Genomic DNA, 26,142 nt, shown 5'->3' with positions numbered 1-26,142 from the left:
CATCCCCTGGCTTAGTTTGGGGTACCCCAGAATAGATCCTAAAATAAGGATTGAGGTGCAGGTTCATCTGGGAGTTGACACCCCAGGAAATGTTGATGGGGAGAGGGAAGGGGAGGCCAGGAAGGATGAGTGGTTGAGCAGGTGACGCTTGTGGGCAGCTGGGATCAGTCTCTCTGGGAGCCTATGCAGAACTCACACCTTAGAGCAATCTGGAATGAGAGGCCAGGGTGCTGGGGAATTGCCCCCCCTACTCCCCACAGTCTTGGGTTGAGGGCTGCTCCCAGGGGGGCATTCACTCCCTGGGCCTGTTTCAGTTTGGGAGAAAGCCCTCAGACAAAGATATGCAGATACTGATTGTGACAGGCCACAGTGGTAAGGTCCAGACCCCTGGACAAGACTGAAGACACCTTAAGATTGTTTGCATGGCCACCATCCATTGGTTTTCAGCATCTCTCGTCCATTGTCTGAAGCTCTGATGACAACCTCTTCTGTTGAGTGGCTCTGTGGTAGGCTCATTCTACATCAGAATGCCTCAGAAATTGACTCGTTCAGGAAACAGATCAGGGAGTTCCCCAGGCTGCCTGATGAGGGGCTGCAGGACCCCTTGTCTCACCAGTAACACTTTTTACACGTAAGGACTTAGGACGGGGTCTTTTCCAGGTGGGTTTTCGGCAGAGGGCTCATCTCGTTACGGTGATTCTTACTCATCTGCATTTGCAAGAGTGATTATTTTTGACCCGAGGCTTGGGGTCTGTAGTGCCCTCCTTGGGCTGATGCCAGCTGGGCCACACCATCAGGGCCACACCTATTGTTGGTTGGTTGGTTGGTTTTTCCATTTATTTTCAAGTAGCTCAATGCACTTCCTGTGTACCAGGCACTGTCGACCACTTCACAAGTATCAATTCATTTAATCTTCACAATCCTTTGAGGGCTTCTGTTGTTTGAAGCGTACTGTCAAGGTGTGATGTATTGTAGGGCACTGTTGTTGTCCCTATTATATAAAAGGGGAAATGGAGCAGGGAAGTGACTTGCCCAAAGTCACCCAGCTGGGAAGTGGCAGAGCTGGGAATTTGAACCCATGCAGTCTGGGCTATTAATACTGAACTACTTTCCTGCCGGTGGTAAAGAGCCCCACGTCCCAAGGGTCTGCCACTCCCACGATCCCTCCCCATGGCCCCCCAGCCTCCCCATGATCCATTCTGATTATAGTTGTAAAATGTATTGAATATCACCCTGACTACATGCCCTGGGGGAGTTTCCATTCTTCTCAGTAAAACATTTATTATCATCAACCGTACACACCTGTTGGAGTCTTTGTAAACCACATGTTAGCCCGTGAGGCAGGTAACTATGTAACACAGATGACGAAACTGAGGCCCAGCGATATAATATCACCTGCCTGTGGTCACCCAGCTGGTAAATGACAACATCAAACCCCAGGCACCCCTGCCCATCTGTCTGATCCTGACCCTGAAACCTACCCTGTTTTCCGTTCTGGCTTCTTTCTTCCAGCATCTTGGCGACAGTTGGGACGGAGTTTGACCTACGGACACTAAGGGCAGTTCGAGTGCTGCGGCCGCTCAAGCTGGTGTCTGGAATCCCAAGTGCGTGAGTTTCCGAGCCTGGCAAGGGGTCTGCTAAGGGCCCAGGAGTCCACAGTGTCCCCTCTGCACAGCATCTCGGGAGGTGCCTCCGAGTCCCCCATCCTGTGCCAGGACAGCCTCCACTTTGGGGAAGCCCTCCAAAGGACCCCCAGGAACCTGGTTTCAGGTGTGGGTGCACTCCTGAAAGTAAGCCAGGAGCCTCACCCATAACCACAACACCCATTTATGGAGCGTCTACTGTCTTATCAGGAGCCGTGCGAAGCACCACACATCATCTCATTCAGTACTCACTACACTATGAAGCGGATAGTGCTGACATTTCCAGGGGGAAACAGATGGGGAAACTAAGGCTCAGAGGGGCTGAATAATCTGAGCAGGGTCCATGAACTAGAAGTTAGCAAGTACGACCCCATACCGAGGAAGTAACACTGGTGGCAATAACTGTTACCATTTATTGAGTGCCTACTGTGTACCAGGCCTTGCAGAAAGAGCTTTATGTTCGTCCTTATAATGACCCAATGAACCCATTTTACAGATAAAAAGGCTGAAGCTCAGAAAAGGTAAATCACTCACCTGAGTTCTTATAGCTTTTCAGTGATGAGCTCCAAAGTCCATAGTCTTTCCATGCTGCTTTCTCATTTTCCGAGGATGCTTCTAATCCAGCCTTTGGGGGTGGCTGCAACATTCAGGGTCAGGATTAGGTTCAGCTGCAAAAAAAAGAAAAACAAAATAAAACAGGGCTGACCTTTTTCTGTCCTACTGCCTCAGTGAGTAATAATAATTATAGGCACTTACTATGTGCCAGGCACTGTTCTAAGTATTTGCCATTTTTAAACTCATTTATTCTCATAAAAATCCTGTGAGGTTGGCTCTATTATTAGCACCATTTTATATTTCATTGGCTTTGTTCTTCAAGTTCATTGGCATCTCGATTTAAAGGGTAAGCTTTCCCAGAAAACCACCAGCAGGGTCTTTTTGTAGAAAGAAGGCACTTCTACGGTACTTAGATGTCTGCAAGATTCCAGCAGTTACCAGCGTCGTATTAAATTAAGGGCCATTGCAAAAGTAATACTAACAAGACTCTGTTTGCTGACCACTTCTGACATGTCAGGTGCTTTGCTAGGTATGAAGTCCCTCTCTGAGAGGGAGGTACTATTCTAACCCACATTTACAGATGAGAAAACCGAGGTTCCGAATGGTAACCGGGCTTGCTCAAGGTCACGTCACTAGTAAGCAGATGAATAGATTTGGTCCCCTAGAAGCAGACTTAGATACATGTTCAGATGCACCTTCTTTATCGGGTGGGTGTTGCTGTCAGGAGAGAGGGAATGAGGAAAGCAGGATGGACCAGGGGTAGATGCTGGGCAAAGATGCAGTGCCAGCCCTATCCTGTGGGAAGTTCTGGAGTATGAATAGCACCAGAGGTATCCTCCAACTTGAGGCAAGGAGGCTGGCCTTTTGTACTTCTCTGGTCAATTAGTGAGGGTGGGAGGTGGGGCAAGCAACAGCCTCCCAGGTGAGGCAGCTCTTGATAACCAAGGGCAATTCTACAGAGAAGAGGAGAGCTGGGAGCCATTAGCAGCCAGCGCCCACCTGAGCTGGCGGGTGGATTCACCTGCAGCAAAGGAGTCCTCGCTTGGGCACCAGTAGCGTCCAGTGTCCAGAGCCTAACCAGTTTGCCACATTGCCTCCCTTAGTGTCACCTCACATTTTGGACCCCTTGGAGTAGCATAGCCCCTTGGAGCCTTTTGACAGTTTCCCTCCCTTGCTGGGGTCTCCACCCATCATGAGGTGTGAAGTTCTTCTAATCAAGAAGCAAGCCCCCAAACTACATGTTGGAACCCTAATTTTAACCATAGACTTTCCTGATAGATAGTAGTAGTTACAAGCATAGGATCTGACACCACTCAGACCTGGGCTTGAATCCTGACTGTTATTTCTCGTGCCCTTGGCTGAATCACGACACCTCTCTGAGCCTTGCTTCCCACCTCTGCGAAATGAGGATCATTTTACATGCGCACCCCCCTCATGGTTGTCCAGAAGCCAATGAAATCACGTCTGGTTTCTGTGGCCTGGAACTGGGATGTTGACTGCTTGCTGGTGTAGCCCACGTGGTGCCTTTGCATAAATTAGGGAAAGACGCCCCCTCCTGGTGGAAAAAAATTAGAAAAAGGCGCCCCCTCTGGGTGAAAGCCGTCCAACGCCCAAGACCATGGTTCAGAAAGCAATGGATTTCCACTCTTCGTAGTCCAAAAGGTCGTCAAGTGACACAGCATATATCAAATACTTTTTTTAAATATTGAAAAATGAAAAGTGCTTTTAAAAATGGAGAGGGATTGTTCCTAATGTAATAATGAGCCGCCTCTGTGTGCCCTTCCTCCATGTCCCTTCCCCAGCTTCCTGTGTGCTCTGGGTTCCCTCAGGAGGCAGCCTGGGGGCAGGGTTTGGGATTGCCTGTTCACAGGGCCATGCGGCGTCTCTCTGTGTCTCCCCAGGTTTACAAGTCGTCCTGAAGTCCATCATGAAGGCGATGATCCCCCTGCTGCAGATCGGCCTTCTCCTATTTTTTGCAATCCTTATTTTTGCAATCATAGGGTTAGAATTTTATATGGGAAAATTTCATACCACCTGCTTTGAAGAGGGGACAGGTAGGTCTGAGCATCATGATGTTTTTTTCCCCAAACTTCCTCTCATTTCTTTTCCTCCCTTGGGGACAAGCTCCTGGACGGGTTATGCAGGGTTTTGCTTCTTTCTCCTGGAAGCTGGGAGAACCCCCATCCAAATGTGCTGTAGGTAAGATGAGGTGAAGCAGCCCCCGAGATCTTGTTGCTAGTACCTTGTATTGGGGTCCCCCAGAGGCTATCTCAGGTGTAAGTGGTTGATTTGGGAAGGAGCCCCAGGAAGTTCTATTGGGGGCCTGCATGGTGAAGTGAGACAGGGAAGGGAGGCCATCTTGTAAGAGGGTGTTATCAAGCTAAGTTACCACTATGGACAACCAGGGCTCAGTGCCATTGGGCACCTCAGGGAGATAGCGTAGGACACACAGCTCAGTGCCATACCCCCTGAAGGGCGAGGGAGCTGGGTATTTATCCACTGACTTCTGTCCATCACTGGTGAGGACGGCTCCTGGGTGGGCATGAGTGTCCTGGCACAGCTGGATGCCCCTGCTATCCAAACACTTTTGTTTTCAGGTGGGAGCAGGCAGGGCAAGTGATGACAGGATATGGACAGGGTGCTGACAGCCTCTGCCTAGTTCCCTTGCAGTGACCACAGCCCATGCTGAGTTCTAAAGTAGGAAGAAGTGGGGGTGGCCTGGCCAGAAAGGAAGGGGTCTGACTGCTTTGTGGGTGGTGACCCATTACCTGAAGAAAAGGAGAGTAGGGGATGGTTTCTCCTGGTCTCCCCCAGAGTGTACCTAAGGACACCCCAACTGGGAGTCCTGGCACCAACCAATCAGAACCGAGTGTAAGCAAGATCCTGGTCCCTTTTCACCGCACACTGTGTCAGTGTCAATCCCTTAGTGGCTGGGTCAAGAAGTGTGGGTGGGGGACAGGCAGGAGACAACCCCCTCCCCAGACTCAGCTCTGAATCAGCAGTGTGGCAGGGTAGTTTCTCCTGAGTCCCCCATGTCCACCCTCTCAGACCTAGTAGCTTCCAGATACATTTTCAGTTCAATCCCCTGCTTATCCAAACCCTTTTGCTCTCTGAAGCCCAAGAACCAAATGGAATCAAATAAGGAGAGAAGCCTGTGTTTCAGTATTTAGACCGCCAGCCATCTTGGCACAGACAGGCTGAAGAGCAGTGTTAGTTATGGGTCAGGGGCACTGTTAATTCAAAGAATGGGCGGAGGAGACAGTGAAGCTGAAAGGGGACCCGAATAGGAAAGGAAAGTGATCTCAGGCCTGTCTTATTGGGGAAAGGTTCTGTGCTGAGTGGCTTCCTACCCCCCTTCTCTGCCCGGTGACCCCCAAGTGGCCAAGCCCCCTCCACAGACCTCCCCAGAGGAAAGGAAACCCCAGTAGAGAAGGTTTATTTGAGCTGCTTTTTTTCCCTTTTTTTTTTTCCTCTTTCTCCTCCTGTCTCCTCTCCTGGGCTTGTGAAGTTTGCTCAATATGGGATGTCCTAATTATTTCTTTCCCCGATGAAGAAGGTGTTAATTGAGGCAGAGCTATTTCTGCCTGGCCTTGTCACCCGGGCAGAAATTCGAGAAGGAGAGATACAGGGCAGGGCCCCTTGGAAAAATCAGCCAAGAGCAGAGAAACCAGGACTCCTGGATCCTAGATTTGAGGGTTTTATTGGGTTTTTTTGTGGGTTTTTTTGGTTTTTTTCCCTTTCCAGCCGAGAAGACATATGATGGGCTTGGGTCTGGGTGGGGTTGTAAGGGGACAGACGTGGGTGGGGCCCCTGGAGGGTGGGAAGCCTCCATTTAGGAAGACGACTGAAAAGCTCACGATTAAAATTATAAGGCGTGTGAGTAAGAGACAGATATATACAGACACCCAGGCAGCAGGTTAATTTTAAAATATATTTATAACCAAATTCCTCAGACTCTGGACGGTTGCTTTTCTCGAAGCAGCGCTCAGAGTGTTTCATGATGAAGGGTGGGGGTTGAGGGGGAATTGAAATTAAGAGCGCCACTGGGCAAAGCTGCTAAAGATAGACAAGTTTTCAGTTGCATTCCTTTGTCATCAGGAACCTGGTTCCTGTGCGCCCGGCACCATGCTTAACTCTCATGGAGATGCAAAGATAAAGTGAAATTCTACCTGCTTTCACTGTCTGCAACCAGTTCATAGCAGTGAAGACTAATGCATGATATTATTCCCATACTTTGAATGTGGGGGAGCTGTTGTATCCCTGAGAAAAAGGAGGGACCAGTGCTCAGTGGGGTAATGAAGGAGGCAGAAATTGTGCCAGACTTGGGCACAGGGTGGAGACAGAGAAGGTTCCCGACAGAGGCGACCTTCCCAACAAACAGTGCTTCTCATTTTAGTGTAGGAGCCCGTGGATTTTTTCCCCCCTGCCCTGAGCCTTATGTTTAAAAGATTTTGCCTTCCAACCTGTATTTATTAAATCACAGTCCCTGCACCAAGTCCGACATGAATGGGGAAGGCGTTTCCAGCCATTTAAACTAGTGGCTGACGTGGTCATTGCTTCTTGAGCAGTGGGAGTTATGTTGCATGACCTAGAGTTTGTATTTAACCAGAGCTTCAAAGGCCAATAAGATTCACTGGTTCCATGCTGGTTTATTTCTCTTTACTGCATACTGAGTGGAGGTTGGGAATTGGTGCACGTATTTTGGAGCACATATTTGAGATATATTTTTGTTTAGTGCAAAGCTTGAGTTTACACACTCAGCTGTCTGTTTTCTTGGTGGACAATGTCACTCTGAAAACCTTCAAAAGTGTCACTCGCTGGATAGGGTCCTCTTATATCTGCTGCTGTGGTCCACTAGGGACATACCTGGGACCATTTGTGCCCCCCTGACTCCATGAGTTTATGGAGGCATCTGTCCTCCTCCCTCCTAATCAACCCCTTAGAATTTAGACCTGACCATTAGTGCCCAAGAAGCTGTCTTTAGTTTCAGTGAGGGGGGCGTCTATTGGCACATGTCTCTTTACTTATGGCATTTTCACAATCTGCCTTCTGCTTTTTGGGAGAAAGCTTAGTTCCTGTGCCTAAGGGTAAGTACTGTGTGTACTGGCCTCTATTGCTCCCTGAAAAGCTCCCTAAGCCCAGCACATCTCAAGGAAAAAAAAAAAATCAAGCTACAGAAGAATAACATGATACAATTTACAAATTTGTCCTAATGGAAGTCTGGAGAACACTCCACCCAACTATCTCACAGTGCACATAGCACATTTACCAAAAGTGACTGTATTAGGGACCATAAAATGCATCTTGACAAATTTCAAAAGACTAAGTAATACAGAACATATCCTCTGGCCACAGTGCAATTCAACTGGAAATCGGTAACAAAAAGACAACTCTAAATGTGTTTGGAAATTGTGAGACATGCTTATTTGTAGATGAAATGATAGGATGTCTGAGATTTGCTTTAAAAATATTCTATTGGCCAGGCAAAGTGCGGAAAGGGGATATAGATGAAACAAGAGTAACCCTGAGTTGATAAATGTTGAAATTTGTGATAGGTACATGGGAATTTATTATACTATTGTATTTTTACATATATCTGACAAGTTGTTGTTTTTTTTAAGAGAAATACTTCTTGGTTATCCATGGGTCAAAGAAGAAATAATAGCAGAAGTTGCTGAATATATTTTACTTGAACAATAATGATAATGCATGACAAAATTTGTGAGATGCAGCTAAAGCCACACTTAAAGGGCAATTTATAGCCTTAAAGAAAGTTAATCCATCTCAAAAACTTAGGAAAAGTAATAAAACTCAGAGAAGAGGTTAATGAAATAGAAAACAATGAATAGATTGACAAAGCAAATGTTGGTGTTTTTTTTTTAAAGACGGATAAATTCATCCCAATACCCTTTTTTTGTTTTCAATAGGTTGAACCTTCATGGTCCCCTATTTCTCAGAACTTGTTTTTCTGGCTCATTCTCCTGACTTTTCTCGCTTTCCCTTTCATAGATGACATTCAGAGTGAGTCTCCGGCTCCGTGTGGGACAGAGGAACCCGCCCGCACCTGCCCCAATGGGACCAAATGTCAGCCCTACTGGGAAGGGCCCAACAATGGGATCACTCAGTTCGACAATATCCTGTTTGCAGTGCTGACTGTTTTCCAGTGCATCACCATGGAAGGGTGGACTGACCTCCTCTACAACGTAAGTGATGCAGGTTCATGGGGAGGTAGCCTCTAGTACTAACCAACTCCTAAGGCTGCAGTGGAGGGACAACTTGACACTGCCCCAGAAGAGCTGGCCTGACACTCAGGCCTTTAAAGATATAGGGGTGGGCAGATGGGGACTCATCCTCAGAACTCTGAGTAGGGAAGGTCCCTCGGGACATGGAAATCCAGAGGGCACACAGATGCTGCAAGTGTTTAAATATAATTATAGATTTTTGAATACGGGGACACCTCACTTTATTATACTTAGCCCTACTGTGCTTTGCAGATACTGCATTATTTACAGATTAAAGGTTTGTGGCAACCCTGTGTTGAACAAGTTTATTGGCACCATTTTTCCAATAGGCTCAGGTGATGGTTAGCATTTTTTTAGCAATAAAGTATATTTTAATCAAAGTATGTACGTTGATGTTTAGACATAATGCTATTGCACATTTATGAGATCACAGTATCATATAAACATAACTTTTTATGCTCTGGGAAACCAAAAAATTTGTGTGATTCACCTTATTGCAATATTCACTTTATTATGGTGGTCTGGAACTGAACCTACAATATCTCCGAGGTCGCGTGATTCAAAAACCAACATGGATAAAAGAGTAGTGTCCTTGGACATATGCAAGGGGGCTCTGTGCTGGGACTCGCTGGCCCTCTTCTAGCCATGCCCCTCCCCATGGTGTGAGGAGTCCACAGGGCTGAGGGGACATGTCTACCAGAGGCTGGTGCCACTATGTTGGATTAGGGCCACCCTACTCCAGTACAACCTCATTTTAACTAATTACATCTTCAATGACCCAATTTCCAAATAAGGTCAGATTCTGAGGTTTTGAGTGTTAGGACTTCAACATATGTTGAAGGAGAGGACACAATTCAATTCATAACGGCCCCCCACTACTTTCTAGACCACACTGTGGATTATCCAGGAGCCTAGAATTCTCTGTCCAAGCCCAGATTCCCTGGGCTTGCATGAGATTCTTCTGTGGGTGTGTTTTCCAACTGGACCACTCATTTGTACCCTCCAAGGGCCAAGGGTGTCCTAGGGGTGGCACAAGTGTGGCTGGAGCTTAGACATGCAAATGGGATTGTCCACTCCCGGGCAGGACAGAGCCGTGAATGGGAAGAGAAGGGGGCAGGCCGTGGTCAGAAGGCACGGCTGCCTCTCCTCACACCACGGTCTCGTCCCGATGTCCAGATTCTAATTTTTACCCTACCTTCCCAGTGCTTATGAAGGTATATTTGTAAAGGAGAAGCATGCAGCATATTTTATTTAGTAGCTTTTAAATATTTATACATAGTAGGTATGTGGTCCTCCGTTGGTACTCTTGTCCTAGATCTTGAAAATATTAGGGACAGGTCTGAAGAGATGTATACTCGTACCCCTACCCGCCCCCCACTTTTGCCTGTTTCCTATCCCCCATCCTGGGCTGCTCCACACAAGTACTGAAATTGCCAGTTAAGGTTCTTCCTATATGGGCCAGGGTTTGACCCACTAGGGAAGCAATACCAGGTTTCCTCCTGCATGCAGAGGAACTGAACTTTCGTGGTCACCATGTGTGTTCCTTAAGGATTTTCCCCCATTGAGTTGGAGGGAGATTTACAAGAACCCTTTTGATCAGTGGCTCTTTTTAGGGTAGGGATGACACTGCTGCTTGAGAGTAGGCAGCAAAAGGAGTTGCCATTGGACAGCTGTGCATGTCACGCACTGCACAAGTCACCACATCTTGGGAGTGCTATTCATATCATAGACAACATAGATTTCTACCATTATTATGATAATTTATTGACAAATGTAAAGGACGTGCGAAAGGGACATGGTGTCCTAATTTGTCTGAAGACCTTGTCCAAGCATAGCATGGACAGGAACAGACAGCAGATCTGAGAGATTCTCAGGCCCTCTCTTGAGCTTCACCTGCGGAGAGCTTGGGCAAAAACTTGCCAAAGCTTGCTGGGGGATTTTTATGAGGTTTGGGTTTTTATTTTGTAAAGCTGGCATGAGAGGAGATTACAAGGGGAAATGAACCCTCCTGGGAGTTAAACAGAACTGGAAGACAATTAGAAAATTCGGAAGAGCAGAAGTGGGGAGTGGGGAGCAGGAGCTGAGAAAATTGTGAATATGGAGAAGGGCTGGATGTCCAGAGAAAGGGTCTGGGGTTCAAAGGAAGACACTGGGGTTGTGCTCAATGATAGGAGAGAAAGTATGAACAGGACCATGAATTTCCAGAAGATTCTACAGTCATAAGCACCATTATCTGAGGGGATGTTTGTCCTAGGAGCTTAGAGCTGAGCCGCCTCGAGGGGAAGCAAGCTCAGGGGGAGTAGTTTGAAAGCAGAGTCAGGTGCCAGGCTGCCTGGGTTCCCATCCCAACTTCACTTCCTTGCTGTGCAACCTTGGGCAAGTTGCTTGACCTCTCTGGGCCTCCATTTCCACTTGTGCAAAATAAGCAGAAGCACAGTCCTACCTCACAGAGCAAGAGGACTGAGTGAGATGGATAAATGTGAAGTATTTAGAACAGCACCTGGTATTGGGCAAGCTCAGTATAAGCCAAATTCTTCTTTTACGAAACATGTATGAATTTTTCGTCATAGGAACTCCAGCCGCACTTGAAGAAGTGATGTGAGCTATAAAGTCCCTCTTTATTTCCCACCCTCACCCTTCTAGTAACAGCCGCTAACTCACGGTAGCCTTCTACAACTTTCCATGCACTTATATCCCACTGTTGTCCTTTGGGTAGAAGCCCAAGCAGTGATTTCAAGAACACTGATGTGAGCCTTGAGCAGTAATAAAGTACCACAAATTGGATGGCTTAAAACAACAAATATTTATTTTCTCACAGTCTGGAAGCCAGAAGTTTGATATCAAGGTGTCAGCAGGGCCGCGCTCCCTCCAAAGGCATTAGAGGAGGATCCTTCCTTGCCTCTTCCAGCTTCTGGTGGCTGCTGACAATACTTGGTGTTCCTTGGCTTATGAATTCTTTGCTTTCCACTCCAACACACCATCTTCACATGGCCATCTTCCTATAAGGATACCGGTCATATTGGGTTAGGACCCACCCTACTCCAGTACAACCTCATTTTCACTAGTTGTATCTGCAATGACCCTATTTCCAAACAAGGTCCTATTCTTCAGCATATCTTTAGGGAGGGGACACAATTCATAACACCTCCCAAATAAATGACTGGCACCTGAACCTTTGTCTGGGGCTCCCCAAATTAAGACAGCCCACCCCCCAGTACAACTACTAGGGCCTCTCATTGCCAAGGGCAGGAGTTCGGGTCTTTGAGTTTCTGGCGATGGCAGAGGTGTCACTTTCCTAGACTCAGCAGGACCCTGCCCTCGTGCCCTGCCATCTGCCAGGCCTGTTCTAGGGCACCCCGTGCTCTGTCCAACCACAGGCAGGCACAGGGTCTAGAATCATGTATAAAGTCAAGAGCCATGGGCATGGCAGGTGACATCCACAGGGACAGCCAGACACACCTGCCCCAAGCGTCTTGGATCCACAGGCTCAGCTCCTAAATGGACGCTGCCTCCCTGGGTGGGCAGCACCTTACGATCCCAACCACTCATTTCTTTTCTCAACATCATTGAAATCCGTTTGTGTATTTTGTAATTATTTATTGACTGCCTACTTTGTGCCAGGAAACGGGTGATTGGGAATACCACAATGAAGATGACAGGCAAAAATCCCCACCTGGTAGGGGACAGACATGAACAATAAACATGATAAATGATAAACTACTTAGGAAGTGGGAGATAGACAGTAAGCAAATGGAAACATGGTCACTCCTAGACCAGGAGACAGGGAGGCAGGGCAGGAGAAGGAGAATTTTCTGGATTCTCTTAGTTTACATAATCTGTCCAGAAAGATTCCACACCAAAATAAATAGGTAATTGACTGATTGATTGACTGATGTAGCAATCATAAATGATCATTTTAATTTTGTTCTTAAGTAAACAAAGTAAATGAAGAAGAGATAAGCCTTCACAGAAGAATTCCATTTAATATATGTAGACACTCCCCTTCCATCAATGGAACTTAATCTCTGTACACTGGAGGGAGCCCGGATTTAATGACTCACTTCCAAGAATCAAGTAGGCGAGTACAGTCATTTTACAGGGGAGAATTCTAGCGGACACTGTCTTAACCAAGCGATGCAGGTTGGCATCCCCAGTGAATGTGTGATCGTGCGACCTTTGATTTATTATGATAGGGAGGGAATCTCACCTCTGTGGTTTTCTTCCCCAAGACTCATAACTCCAGTTTAATCATGAGCAAAACATCAGACAAACCCAAGCTGGAGGGCATTTTGGAGGATACCCGGCCAGTCCTCTTTGAGACTACTAGGTCAGGATAAACAAGGAAAGACTGAGAAACTGTCACAGACCAGAGGCACCGAAGGAGATGTGAGGACTAAATGCCACGTGGGATCATGGATGGGGTCCTGGGGCAGAAAGGGGGCGTTAATGAGAAAACTGAGGCAATCCAAGCAAAGGCTGGAGTTTGGCTTTTTGGTAACCTGTGAAGGAGAGATTACTGTTCCCCATTTTACAAATAAATCTCAGAGGTTGAGACATGCCTAAGGTTGTCCAGCCAGGAAGTGACGGTGCCAGGCTGTGTGCCCTGATTTCCTCTTCCTGTGCCCTGGGCTGGTACCAGAAAAATAGATAATGGGGGAAGGAGAGCAAGAAAAGGAGGGTGGGGGAGGGAAAGACCAATTTAACTTTTAAAGGAATCGTTTCTTGAAACTCTCACTATAGTCTGGGGCAGAGAAGATGAGAGATTGGAACAGAAGAGCCCACCTAAGATTCATTTTTGTTTTCAAGTTTTATTGCAATGTAACTGGCATACAACACTGTAAGTTTAAGGTGTACAGCAAAATGACTTGACATATATATATTGCAAAATGATTGCCACAGTAAGTTAACATCCATCACCTCATATAGTTACCAAAAAAATTACGTTTTTTTTCCGTGCAGTGAGAGCGCTTAGCAGCTTCCCAGCATCCCCTACAGCAGTGTTCCGTGCTGTACGTTACAGCCCTAGTACTCATTTATCTTATAACTGGAAGTTTGTACCATTTAACCACCTTCACCCAATTCCCCCACCACGATAACTCCTGCCTCTGATAAGCACAAATCTGATCTCTTTTTCTAGGAGTTTGGTTTATTTTGATTCCACTATAAGTGAGATCATACAGTATGTATCTTTTCACTTACCGTAATTCCCTCAAGGTCCACCCATGTTGTCATGTTGTCACAACTTGTAGGGTTTCCTTTTTTGTCGTAAATAGTATTCCTGTGTGTGTGTGTGTGTGTGTGTGTGTGTGTGTGTGTGAGAGAGAGAGAGAGAGAGAGAGAGAGAGAGATTTTCTTTATCCACTCATCAGTGGACACTTAGGTTGTTTCCATGTCTTGGCTGTTGTGAATCTTGCTGCAGTGAACATGGGGGTGCAGACATCTTTTCCAGTTAGTATTTTCGTTTCCTTTGGATAGATACCCAGAAGTGGAATTGCTGGGTCATTTGATAGCTCTATTTTTAATTTTTTTAGGAACCCCCATACATTTTTTCCATAGTAGCTGCACCCATTTACATTCCCACCAGCAGTGCAGTGCACGAGGTTCCCTTTTCTCCACATCCTCGCCCACACTTTTTCCCTCATCCTTTTTTTTTTTTTTTTTTAATTTTTTATTGGGGAATGTTGGGGAACAGTGTGCTTTTCCAGGTCCCATCAGCTCCAAGTCATTGTCCTTCAGTCTAGTTGTGGAGGGCTCAGCTCAGCTCCACGTCCAGTCGCTGTTTTCAATCTTTAGTTGCAGGGGGCGCAGCCCACCATCCCATGCGGGAATCGAACCGGCAACCTTGTTGATGAGAGCTTGTGCTCTAACCAAGTGAGCCCTCCAGCCGCCCCTCCGGCAGCTCAGCTTCGGCTTGTTGTCTTCAATCTAGTTGCAGAGGGCGCAGCTCCCTGACCCATGTGGGAATTGAACCGGCAACCCTGTTGTTAAGGGCTCATGCTCTAACCAACTGAGCCATCTGGCTGCCCAATCCCTCATCTTTCCAATGATGACCATTCTGACAGACATGATGTGATACCTGATTGTTCCACCTCAGAAATTCTTAACCTTGTTGAACCACAGACCCCTTTGTCAGTCTGATGATTTTAAAGGCATAAATTAAAAGGCAGGAGATGGCAGGGAAGCCAAATGCATTGAAATTATCAAAATATTTTAAAACACAGATTTGTGATGTAGTTTTGGAATTTGTAACACATTACCGACAGGACCTGATGACAGATCAGATAATTCCTGTAATTTCATGAGCGTGTTAAGCTTAAAAGATTTTGCATGTTACCTGTAAATTGTATGTGATTTCTGCTAGGGACGGACATCACAGGTTCTGCCCAGGTGGCTGCCGTTTGCTGCCTCCCTTCATAATGGAAAAAAGTGCCCACTTCCAGTGCAGATGTGGGGAAGTGAAGGTTAACTTTTTTTTCCATTCAAATTCACAGACTCCTTGAATTCTATCCTCAGGAACCTCAAGGATTCCCCCACAAAAGCTGAGACTAAGGGAATCTCACAAGTGACTTCCCCAGTCGCTGTGTCTAGAAAAACCCTCAGAGGAGGTGATAGTTTAGGTGATAGGTGGGGTCCTCATGATAGTAGTGCCTTTATAAGAAGAGATACCAGAGAAGTCAGTGTGTATCTTTCTCTGGCTCTGTCTTTCTCTTCTCTTCCTCCTCTCCTCGTTCTTGCCTCTCTGTGATTTTCTCTTTCTCACTCTGTTTCTCTCCCTCCATTAATGTCAATTAAGAAAGCAACTAAACTGTGTTTAGTTGATTATAAACATGCAGTCCTTGACAAATGGTCACTAATGGTTGAAAATGATCTTTGACCTAAGTATTTTTTCATTCGTAGATGTTCATTTTGGCCACTATCAAAGCATCAGATTTTCGAGGATTGTAGCTCACACATTCATTCAACAAAACTTCATTGAATGCCCTCTGTGTGCAGGCACTTTTCTAGGCACTGAGGACCCCAGTGAACAGAGGAGACAAAAATCCCTGTTTGGGGGAGTTGACATTTTAGTGGGGGGAAGCAGGCAATCAACACGATAATTAAGAGATACCATTTTTATATATGTAAAGGGAAGACAGCATCTTAAATATTTCAGGCTTTGGGGATCAGGCAGTCTCTGTTGCAACTACTTAGTCTTCTGTTGTAGTACAGTATCAGCCACAGACCAAGTACATAATAACTGGGCATGGCTGTGTGACGATAAAACCTTCATTTACAAAAACGGAGGCTGTAGTTTGGCAACTGCTGTGTTAGAGAATGATGAAAGCTCAAAAGAAAAACAAAACAGTAGCAGCGTTGTGGTTTGTCAAGGTGAGACGTTGCAGTTCTAATAAGACCTGAAAGAGGTGAGGGGGAGCCGTGAAGGTGTGTGAGGGAAGAGGGACCCAGGCAGATGGGACAGCCAGTGCTAAGGCCCTGAGGCAGGAGTGAGCGTGGCTTTTGTGAGAAGCAGCGAGAGGGCCCGTGTGGCTGGAGGGGAATGAGTGAGGGCCAGAGGGACTTAATGAGGCCAGGGGCAGTGACAGGACATCTCATAGGCAGAAAGATACTATAATGTATTCAAACCAGGACAATTTGGAGAGCAAACAGGGAAAAGAAGACTCAAAAAATAATTAACAGGCATTGCATGATCAATAAGGGGTATAAACTGGGACATACGACCTCTTTCATGGCCTCTGTGGGACTTTGTCTCTTTTACGGTCAAAGCCAACCCATTTTTATGCTAGGTGCTGTGGAATTGGGTGTTTTCCTAAGCTGAGTTGTTTTTTTTTACATCCTCTACATTTTTTCTGAATGAACCATGCTCAAAAAATTAGAGGAAAATAAACCATAAAACAGAAGGCACTTAAGGATGTTACTGGGACTCGGCCATTAATTTGTTTGACGAGTATTTATCGAGCGCTTGTTAAGCGCCAAGGCGCCACACGAGGCACCGGCAGTGCTGGAATGAATCAGTACCTCCCCTCTCCTCTAAGGCTCTCACGGGCCAATCGTTATAAACACAAAATACTACGTAAGTGCAGCCATGGAGGAAGTAGGAAAAAAATCAGTTGCAGGTCTAGCCCCAGCCCTGCCACCCACACTCTGTGTGAACCAGGCAAATCATGTCGCCTCTCTCAGCCTCAGTTTCCCCATCCACTAGGTGTGGCGATTGTGGGAATCAAGGCGTGTTTTGTTAGCTCAAAAGGGGTGTTCTATGAAAGTGATAGTGAGTGTTCTGCCTGGCTCTCCATTCCCAGGGAAACAGCCTGATCGTTGGGACGTGGGTAGGTACGTTTCCCTTTGGTTAGTATTATTTAAACAATCCACCCACAGGGACCTCAGGATTGTATGCATTCACCATGCAACCAACACTTAGCACCTACTGTGCACTGGGTTTGTTCTGGGCACTGGGGAGGTGACACTTTAGGGAGCAAAGAGCCTATAAATAAATAAATTCATAAATCGACAACCTGATTCAAAATGTGAAGCATACTGAAAAGAGAATGAGATGCCTGGCTATGCCGAAGGGAGGGGACGACCTTTCCGTCGGGAGGCCTGGGAAGGTTTCTCTGACAGGGGACTCTGGAGCTTAAAGCTGAGTAAAGAGGAGGAATCAACCAAGCTAAGATATAGGGGAAATTGGGTGCCAGGCAGAGGCTCAGACAACAGAAACAACTAGCTCATTATAATCTTGAACTTCACCTTTTTGGGTACCAATTTCTCCATTGGACGTACAGGGGACATTCTTTTTCCCCACCTGCTTCATGAACTCTATATAAGGGTCAACGAGAAAGTGACATTTGAGAAAGAGGTGGAGGAGTGAACTAAGGAGATACCCGGGTGTATCAGTCAGGAAAGCTAGATTGTGCTGCAGTAACAAACATTCCCCAGAGTCCCTATGGTTTTAACAACGAATGTCTTTTCTTGCTCGTGCTACCTGTCCAGCACAGGTTGGCAGTGGGGAAGAAGGGAGTTCTGCTCAACGTAGTCACCTGGGATCTAACTAATGGAGCAGCTACCATGTAGAATATTGCCACTGACTGTCCAGAAGGAAAGAGAGCCCTGGAGGGTCCCACACTGACAGTTCAATGGTCTGGTCCAAAAGTGACACAGGTATTTCTACTCACTCCTCATTGGCCAGCACTTGTCATGTGGCCCTCAGCCAACCACAGGGGCACAGGGAAGGGCCATCCAGTCATATTACCAGAAATATGTAGTGACAGCACTAATGGAGAATAGCATGCCAGGCAGCAGAATTCTTTTAAGCTTTTGGAAGAAAGACAAGACGATCTTGAGAGCACATCATTCCCGATATTATTAATGATTTTGACAAGTGAGCAAGTTTTCCAACCCCTTCCTCCTCCCTGCACCCAGACAGACTCATGCACACTCCACCCTGAACTGCCCAAAGAGATGAGACCCAGGAGGGGAGACTTGTGCCACCCCTCCACCCCCGCATTCTCTGCTATCACAGAACAGCCATGGCAGCTACAGTCTTTCTGCTTGGGAAATATATTTCCCATTTTGCTTTCGAGCAAACCCCAGGGAAAGCCCACCTCCTACTTAAAAACGGCACCCAACCCTCCGCCAACTTCTTTTCAATCAGTTATTGGACCCAGAGCATGGAACTGAATAATTGGGCTAGATTTGGAAGAGAACAAGTGTCTCTAAAATCAGGCAGCAGAACCCCAGTCCCCAGGAAGAGAAAAGCAGATGAGGGAGGAGGGAGGAGGAAGAGGGAGCACGACTTAGGATGGAGGCTGTGGGCTGTGCAGGGCACTTAGACCCACCTCTTGTTCAGTCATTCAGCAGACATTTCGGCAGACAGCGCCTGCATGCCTGGCATTGTGCCAGGGAAGACAACAGGGAATAAAAAGCACAATGTCCCTGCTGCTTGTGGAACTGACATTTCAGCTGGGGAGATGAACAGTGCACAGGAGAAATAAGTAATGTATAGACGAGGAGAAGCAGGAAGGGAAAAAATAGAGCAGAAATGGAATTAGAAATGAAGGATGAGAGTTTAAAGGCCCTTTAGAGAAGGTGACATTTGAGCAGAGACCTCAAGGTGGGGGAGGAGCCATGTAGGAATCTGGGGGGAGGGCATTTCAGGCCGAGGGAACAGTACGTGCAAAGGCCCTGACGTAGGACTGTGCTGGGTGCATTTGCGTAGCTATGAGGAGCCTGTGTAGCTGGAGTAGTGATGGGAGAGGGGAAGAATCTCAGACGTTGAGAGCAAGAAGGTGAAGCGGGTGGGGGGAACCTCTGCCATTTACTGGCTCAGTGACTGGATTCATTTTCTGTGGCTGCCATAACAAAGAACAACTGGGTGGCTTAAAACTACAGATACGTTTTCTCTCCCAGTTCTGGAGGCCAGGAGTCTGAAATCCAGGTGTCAGCAGGGCCAGGCTCTCTCAGACTCCGGGTGGAATCCTTCCTTGCCTCTTCCTGGCTTCTGGTGATGGCTGTCGACCGTTGGCGTTCTTTGGATTGTGGCTGTGTCCTTCCAATCTCTGCCTTCATTGTCACGTGGTCATCCTTTCCTGTGTGTCTCTATCTCCACCTGGCATTTTTCTCTTCTTAAAAAGACACCAGTCGTATTGGATTAGGGCCCACTCTCATGACCTCATCTTCACTTGACGGCAGCTGCAAAGACCCTCTTTCCAAGCAGGGCACATTCATGGGGACTGGGGATTAGTATTTCAACACATCTTGGCGGGGGTGGGACACAATGCAGCCTCCAACAGGGATGTTGGGCATGAGACTTGACCTCTCCGTGCCTCAGTTTCCTCACCTGGGAGGCTGGGAAGGATTATGTACCAACTTTTGGAGTTCGTGACAGGATTAAAAGCTCAAGTTGGCTGCCTACCTGGCACTGTGGGTGTCTGTTATTATGCTGAGCAGCGTGTCATGGGGTCAGAGGGTCCTAAACCTGTCGGAGAGCTGGGGTATAGGCAGTCAGAGATGGGGGGCTGCCTCAGCAGCAAGGGGTCTCAGCTACTTCTCCCTGCTCAGTCTTCTCCTGACCCCGCAACCCCCGACTCGCCACTCTGTTTGCATCCAAATCCTGCTTCTCCAGATGGCCCAGACTTTTTCTTCTGTTGTCCAGGCAAGTCTTCTGTCCTGCCTTCTTTCTGTCCATCCTCGTTCTCCGGACTAAATTCTTTCTTCCAGAACCTTCCAAAAGCAAAGCATAGAACTTTGGGGCTTGTTAGAACAAGGGCATGTTCTGGGGGCTGGCTGTTCATTGTCCCCAGAACCTATCTGTATCTGTGATGATGACTTTGGTTGGGTGTTTTTTTCAGTTTTTTCTGTGGGAAAATACACATAACGTACATTTATCATCTCAACCATTTTTAGGTACCTAGTTCACTGGTATTAAGTGCATTCACATTATTGTACAATCACCACCACCATCCATCTCTAGAACTTTTTCATCTTCTCAAACTGAAACTCTGTCCCCATCAAACACTAACTCCCCATCCCCTTCCCCCAGCCCCTGGCACCTACCATTCTACCCTCTGTCTCTATGAATCTGACTCCTCTAGGGACCTCATATTAGTGGAATTGTACAGCATTTATCCATTTATCCTTTTATGACTGGTTTATTTTACTTAACATAATGTGCTCAAGGTTCATCTATGTTGTAGCATGTGTCAGAATTTCCTTTCTTTTTAAGGTAAGTTTGACTGTCTTAAAATAAAACAAACAAACCTTTTTAATTGAAACAAAGTAAACGTACAGAAAACCCCACAGATAATCAGTGAGGAGCTTGGTGGATATTTCACAACCAGAACACACCTATGTGACCAGCATCCAGATAAGAAAACAGGGCCTTCTCAGCCCCAGAAGCCCCCCTCATGCCCCCACCCCAGTTGCTACCCTCTCCTTGGTGCCCCATCTGGACCTCAAGCATTGTCAATGAGTTTGCCTATTTTTATATTTTGTATAAATGGAATCTTACATATGTACTCTTTTCTGTCTGGCTTCCTATACTTGACAACTCTGTAATGTTTCATGTGATGGGTGGCAGTCATTCACTGCACTATATTCCATTTATTTATCCTAAGGATTCGGATTGGGGTGACCATGAAGCTCACTCTATGAACATTCTTGCTGATGCCTTTGGCACGTGCAGGGTCACACTCCTAGGAGTGGAATTTTCAGGTGGTAGTGAAGGTGCAGGATTAAGAAATTCCCAACCTATTTTTCAGCGTGGTTCTATCATGAATTACGGGTTGAATTGTGTTCCCCCCAAAAGAAATTCATGTGTTCAAGCCCTAACCCCCAATACATCAGAATGTGACCTTGTTTGGAAATGGGGGTCATTGCAGAAGTGATTAGTTGCATTAAGAAGAGGTTGTTAGGGTAGGGTGGGCCCTAATCTAATATGAGTGGTGTCCTTATAAAAAGGGGAAATTTTTGACACAGACATGCACACAGGGAGACTATCATGTGAAAAGGAAGGCGAAGATCAGAATGATGCATCTACCAACCAAGGGACACAAAAGATTGTCAGCAAACCCTCAGATAACAGAAGAGAGGCTTGGCACAAATTCTCCCTCACAGACCCCAGAAGGAACCAACCCTGCCAACACCTTGAGCTTCCAGAACTCTGAGAAAATAAATTTCTGTTGTTTCAAGCCACTCAGGTTGTGGTTCTTTGTTAGATGCCACAGGTAACTCACACACCATGTTACCCTCCCTTCAGCAGCATGTGAGGGTTCCGGTTCCTCCACAGACTCACCAACACCTAGTACTGTCAGTCTTTCTCATGTTAGCCTTTCTGCTGGGCAACAGAAGCACTAAATGTGCCTTTCAAGTTGAGCTTTTAAAGCCACGCCTGGGAGTCCCGCATTCTGCAGATGCTGCAGAGCTGGAGACCCACTAGACGGCTCCCCCTCCTCTGGCGGCTGAAGCTGAGGCTTCCCCAGGACAGAGGTTAAGTCCATGGGTTCTGGGGCCTGGCCCCCTGGTTCAAATTCCCCATTTACCACTGTCTAGCTTTCCGTAACCTTTGGCTGGCAATTTTGTCTTTCTGGGCCTCAGTTTCCTCAAATTGTGAAATGGGCATTATGATAACATAGTAGTATCAGAAGCATTAAATGATTAAATGAGCTTATATAAATAATATGCTAGCACCCAGTAAGTATTCTGTAAGTTCTGGGCTATCTATCTATCTTTGATTTTCTTCCCCTCTTATTTCCTTCTTGCCACAGTGTTCTCTTCTCCGTATCACAGTAGAATGTTCTGTTTTGTGGACTTCTTTCCCTTTGAAAATTGAGCTGGGCACTTCTGGGAATTTTTGGCAGTTGACATTGAGGCAGCAGAAAATAAAGGAGGGAGACACTTGAGGGAAAGGCTTACAGCCCTGCCATCTGGCTCGGTGACTTAAACTAGCCATCAGATCCTGCCATCATATACCTGTCCTAAGGGAAGAGTGTGCGTGTTTTGAGGAGAAGGGAGAGAACCAGGGTCATTTTTCTTCATTTCAGTAGGCTTTGTTTTTTCCTTCTCCTCCTGGAGTAAGGTCTGGGATGTTCTCCTGAGTGTCATGCTGGCCCTAGGTCCTGTGAGGACTACATGGTTAGGAGGGGGTTTTGTCCTTCTAATGGTACTTTTGGGTTTCCCTCACTGGTCAGTCTTGTGCGCCATTTCCTTCTCTGGGCTGCCAGAGCTCCAGGACTCCTCATGCCCTCACCTTTTGGGTCCGACCTGAGTCCCCACTCGGTGCTCACCTGCCTTCCCTCCTTGCTCCCCGCAGAGCAACGATGCCTCAGGGAACACCTGGAACTGGTTGTACTTCATCCCCCTCATCATCATCGGCTCCTTTTTTATGCTGAACCTCGTGCTGGGTGTGCTGTCAGGGTAAGTCTTTGCTACTCACCCGTCCCACTGTCCCTTGTCATTTTCTTCCCAGGAAGAAGCCATCGAAGCTTTGTTTTGGTTCTCCGGGCAGAAAACAGGCCTCTGTCCTTGCTTGTTAGCAAGCCCTGTACAGTGGTGCAGGTTGTGCACTGCTGGGGGAACCCAGTGAAGGGACTTGTGGAGGCTGCAATCCAGCCTCGCCTGGACTCACCACACTGTGCCCCTGGCCTTGAGCCACCTCTACCCAGGGGAAGAAGAGTTTCTTTCCAATTCAGACCTCATTCCGAAGGTTTTCTCAAATTTTTCAGACCCACAACCCACCACACAGAAAAATGCTATAGAGCTTTACTTTCTATAATTTATATTTTTAAAAAGCAATAGGTTGGGTTTCCCCCCTCCCCTGTTTTCCAAATATAACATTTTGGCCTACAGTCAAACATGCATTTTCATGACACACATTGTCCCTAAGCCCCAGGATTGATCTTTTTTGGCTTAACATAAACGAGTTGCATATTATTACCAACAAGAAATCTGGGGACTGGTATGGTGGCTCCCTGGTGCCCTCAGAGACCCCAGTTCCTTCTAAATTTCTAATCTAACGTCCTTATCAGAGATTTTCAATCTTATGGTTGCCTCATTGTTTCAAGATGGTTGCCTTACACCCACAAGATGTCATCCCACACTCCAAACAGGAAGAGGAAGGAGGGAAGCAGGAAGGGGTGGGGCCGATATGAGGGAAGTGAGGCTGCTGCAGAAGCCTTCAGCCTATGTCTCATTAGGCTAACTTAAAACAGGACTGAAAATACTCTGTAGCCAGAAGCACAAAGAATGAAAATGGAGTATGTAGCCAGTAGTGGTTGGTATGGCATGGTCTATAGTTTTGCTTTTTTCTCTAGTTGGTTGGAATTATTGGGAAATGTGGGAAGTTGGCAGAGATGCCCACTCCTAGAATATTGATTTTCTCCCAGAAGACCTGATTCCACTTGTTGAAATTCTCTGCCTTCCAGGAACTTCTGAACCCCCAAATATACATGCACGTGTGCGTGCACGCACACATACACACACACTCCCTAACATTTATTAAACAGTCAGTCCTCACTTTTTCGTGCTTCTGCAGGGAGTTTGCCAAAGAAAGGGAGCGGGTGGAGAACCGGCGGGCTTTTCTGAAGCTGAGGCGACAGCAACAGATTGAACGAGAGCTCAATGGGTACATGGAGTGGATCTCAAAAGCAGGTGAGGCCCTTTCATCTTGGGGCCCAGAAATCGACATCCTAGGCCACAGAGCACAGAGTCACGCATGCAGTTTGGAAACGGAGGAGGGCAGGGTCATGATGGGAGGAGGAAGAGGGTTGAACTTGTAGTCCCGATTTTTAGCAATAAGAATTCAGAGTATGATAGTAGAACTTCTGGGATAAAGCCGAGATACAAACACAAGACCCGGTCAGGCTCAGGAAGACATGGGGAATGGCTTCCTCAAGGGATTTCAGGACCTCAGCACAGAATTTGCATCTTCAGGCCTGCCCTTTCTTCCTTAACCACGTGCCCAGGATAGGACATTGCATAATGGTTACAAGCTCTAAAACCAGATTTTGATTCATGTCCCAGCTCCACCACCTCCTAACAATGTACCTCACCTTCCTGTGCCTCAGTTTCCTCAGCTGTTAACTGAAGATAATGATAGTACCTACCTCATCAGGCCATTTGGGAATCCAGTGAGATAATCCAAGCTAAGTCACTTAGGAAGAGCAGTGCCCAACCCACAGTGAACACGTGTTTATTTGTTCAGTCATTCAACAAACGCTTAGGCGGCACCCACTGTATGCCAGTCACTGTTCTAGGCACTGAGGATATAACAGCGAACAAACTGACCAAATCCCTTCCCACAGGGCTCTGGTATTCTACTGAGAGAAACAGAAAATAAACAAATAACATAAAATGTTGGGTGCTTCCAAATGCTGAGAAGAAAAATAAAGCAAGGCAAAAATTTAAAAAATAAACCAGGGTAGGAGTCAGAAAATGGTCAGAGGAGACCAACTGATCCATCAGAGAGGGTCTCTCTGAAGATGTGACACCTAAGCAGAGATGTGAAAGAAGCATGTGGATGTCTAGGGGAAGGGCATTCCAGGCAGCGGGAACAGCACGTATAAAGGCCCTGAGGTAGGAGTAAGGTCACAGCAGGAATCCAGTGTGGCTGGAGCTGAGAGAGTGAGGGAGAGAGTGGGAGGAGAGGAAGGCAGGTAGGTGACGCAGCCTGGGTCAGGCATAACCTTATAGGCTATAGTAAGGATGTTGGTTTTGTTTTGAGAGAAGGAGGGATAATTTGGCTATTGTTACTGTTGCTGAAGTGGGGCTGGGAGTCAGAAATAACTGAGCAGCACATTTCTGGCTGATTGAGCTGTCGCCATCAGCAAGGGGAGAGTGGAGGTGGGCAGCTGGATCCTTCTCCTTCGGGCCCAAGGAAACCCATCCCTAGGAGAGTCCTCTAGACCCTGGAGCTTAACTCTGTGTTCTTCCTCCTTAGAAGAGGTAATCCTTGCTGAGGATGAAACCGACGGGGAGCAGAGGCATCCTTTTGATGGTAACTGTTCTGAACCTGGCTCTGGGGTGGGTCCCAGGGGAGATGGGGAAATAGGCCCCTTGGTCCGAAGAGGCTTTCAGGGGATGAATGTTCAGGGCCTAGATAATGCGAAGAACAAACACGAGACCACGTCAGGCTCAGTTCAGGACTTTAGCACAGAGTTTGCATCTTCTGGCCCACCCTTTCTGCCTTAGCCATGTGCCCGACTTCTGTTTTGTGCCTCCATTTTTCTCATCTGCAAAATGGGCATGACCATAATGATACAGACGTCACTGGGGTGTTTATGAGGGCTACATTAATTCTTGTAAATAGAATACCTAAAACAGTGCCTGGCTCAGGGTGGGCACCCTTTGTATTTGCTAAATTAAAAACATTAATAATAATTTCACCAAGAATCCAGGTTACAATAAAGGACAGTTGTCTTATGTGTCAGAAGTGTGGCTAGATGGAACAATGAGTTTTTACTGAAAATAGCAGGGCTGAGAAGGAAATAAAGGAGCTGGGACTTCATCCCCATAGATTACAAACTGGATTTTACTATCTGCGGGGAAGGGAAGAGATTACATGTGGTGGCGTCTAAGTCACTTTATTGGAAGTGGATGCCTCAACTCATTGTCCCCTGGAGAGCTGTTGGGCGAGTGGAGACTAAATACTGAGGGAGGACGTCCACAGTGCCAGCCTGCCTCGCAAGTCTGCTAAAGTCAAGGGGTGGACTGTCTTCATAGCAGTCACTCTAGATCCAGTCCCAGGACTCCCAGAGGAGAAGCGGTGGCTGAAATCCCAGACTTCAATTGCACAGGACTCGATTCTCATCTTTATCCCTTGAGCAAAGTCATATGACCTCCCTGCGCCCCAGTCTGCACATCTATATGAGTAAAATGGGCATGCTGTTACTTCCCACCAGACTGGGTTGCCACAAGGGTTAAATCCAATGACACAGAGAATGTCCCTGACAGAGTACCTGGCCCCGAGGATGCACTTGGTCAGTGTCATTGCTGTCACAAAAAGGGTCACGTCTTTTTCTCTTGCCATGTTTCCATTGTTGGAGCTCTGCGGAGAGCCACTATAAAGAAGAGCAAGACAGACCTGCTGAACCCCGACGAGGCAGAGGATCAGCTGGCCGATATCGCCTCTGTGGGTGAGTCCCCCTGTTTAGCACCAGTCGTCCGGCAGGTGGGAGCTAAAGGCTTGGGTACCCGGTGGCCTAGATTTACGTCTC

General features: G+C 46.9%; 1 protein-coding gene across 11 annotated transcripts in view; it reads left to right on the top strand.

Annotated features, from left to right (window-relative positions):
* CACNA1A (calcium voltage-gated channel subunit alpha1 A) overlaps positions 1–26,142 on the top strand; it is a 286,233-nt gene that overhangs the window by 167,414 nt on the left and 92,677 nt on the right. For 10 of the 11 annotated variants that reach the window (XR_012498085.2, XM_088792422.1, XM_074338067.2 and 7 more), the window contains 7 exons: positions 1,513–1,604; positions 4,100–4,252; positions 8,208–8,401; positions 22,242–22,345; positions 23,463–23,578; positions 24,867–24,923; positions 25,966–26,061. Coding sequence is in view for 10 of the 11 variants with exons in the window: in XM_088792422.1 (XP_088648548.1) it covers positions 1,513–1,604; positions 4,100–4,252; positions 8,208–8,401; positions 22,242–22,345; positions 23,463–23,578; positions 24,867–24,923; positions 25,966–26,061 (812 nt within the window). In the remaining variant the exon portion in view is untranslated. The remainder of the gene's footprint in view (positions 1–1,512; positions 1,605–4,099; positions 4,253–8,207; positions 8,402–22,241; positions 22,346–23,462; positions 23,579–24,866; positions 24,924–25,965; positions 26,062–26,142) is intronic. The other variant, XM_019746095.3, reaches the window with a different exon arrangement.

The sequence above is a fragment of the Rhinolophus sinicus genome, chromosome 15, assembly GCF_057876585.1.
Source record: "Rhinolophus sinicus isolate RSI-liver-muscle chromosome 15, RSI-T2T, whole genome shotgun sequence".
Lineage (NCBI taxonomy): Eukaryota > Metazoa > Chordata > Mammalia > Chiroptera > Rhinolophidae > Rhinolophus > Rhinolophus sinicus.
Note: the sequence above shows the minus strand (reverse complement) of the source record. Positions and strands in the feature narration are given on the sequence as shown.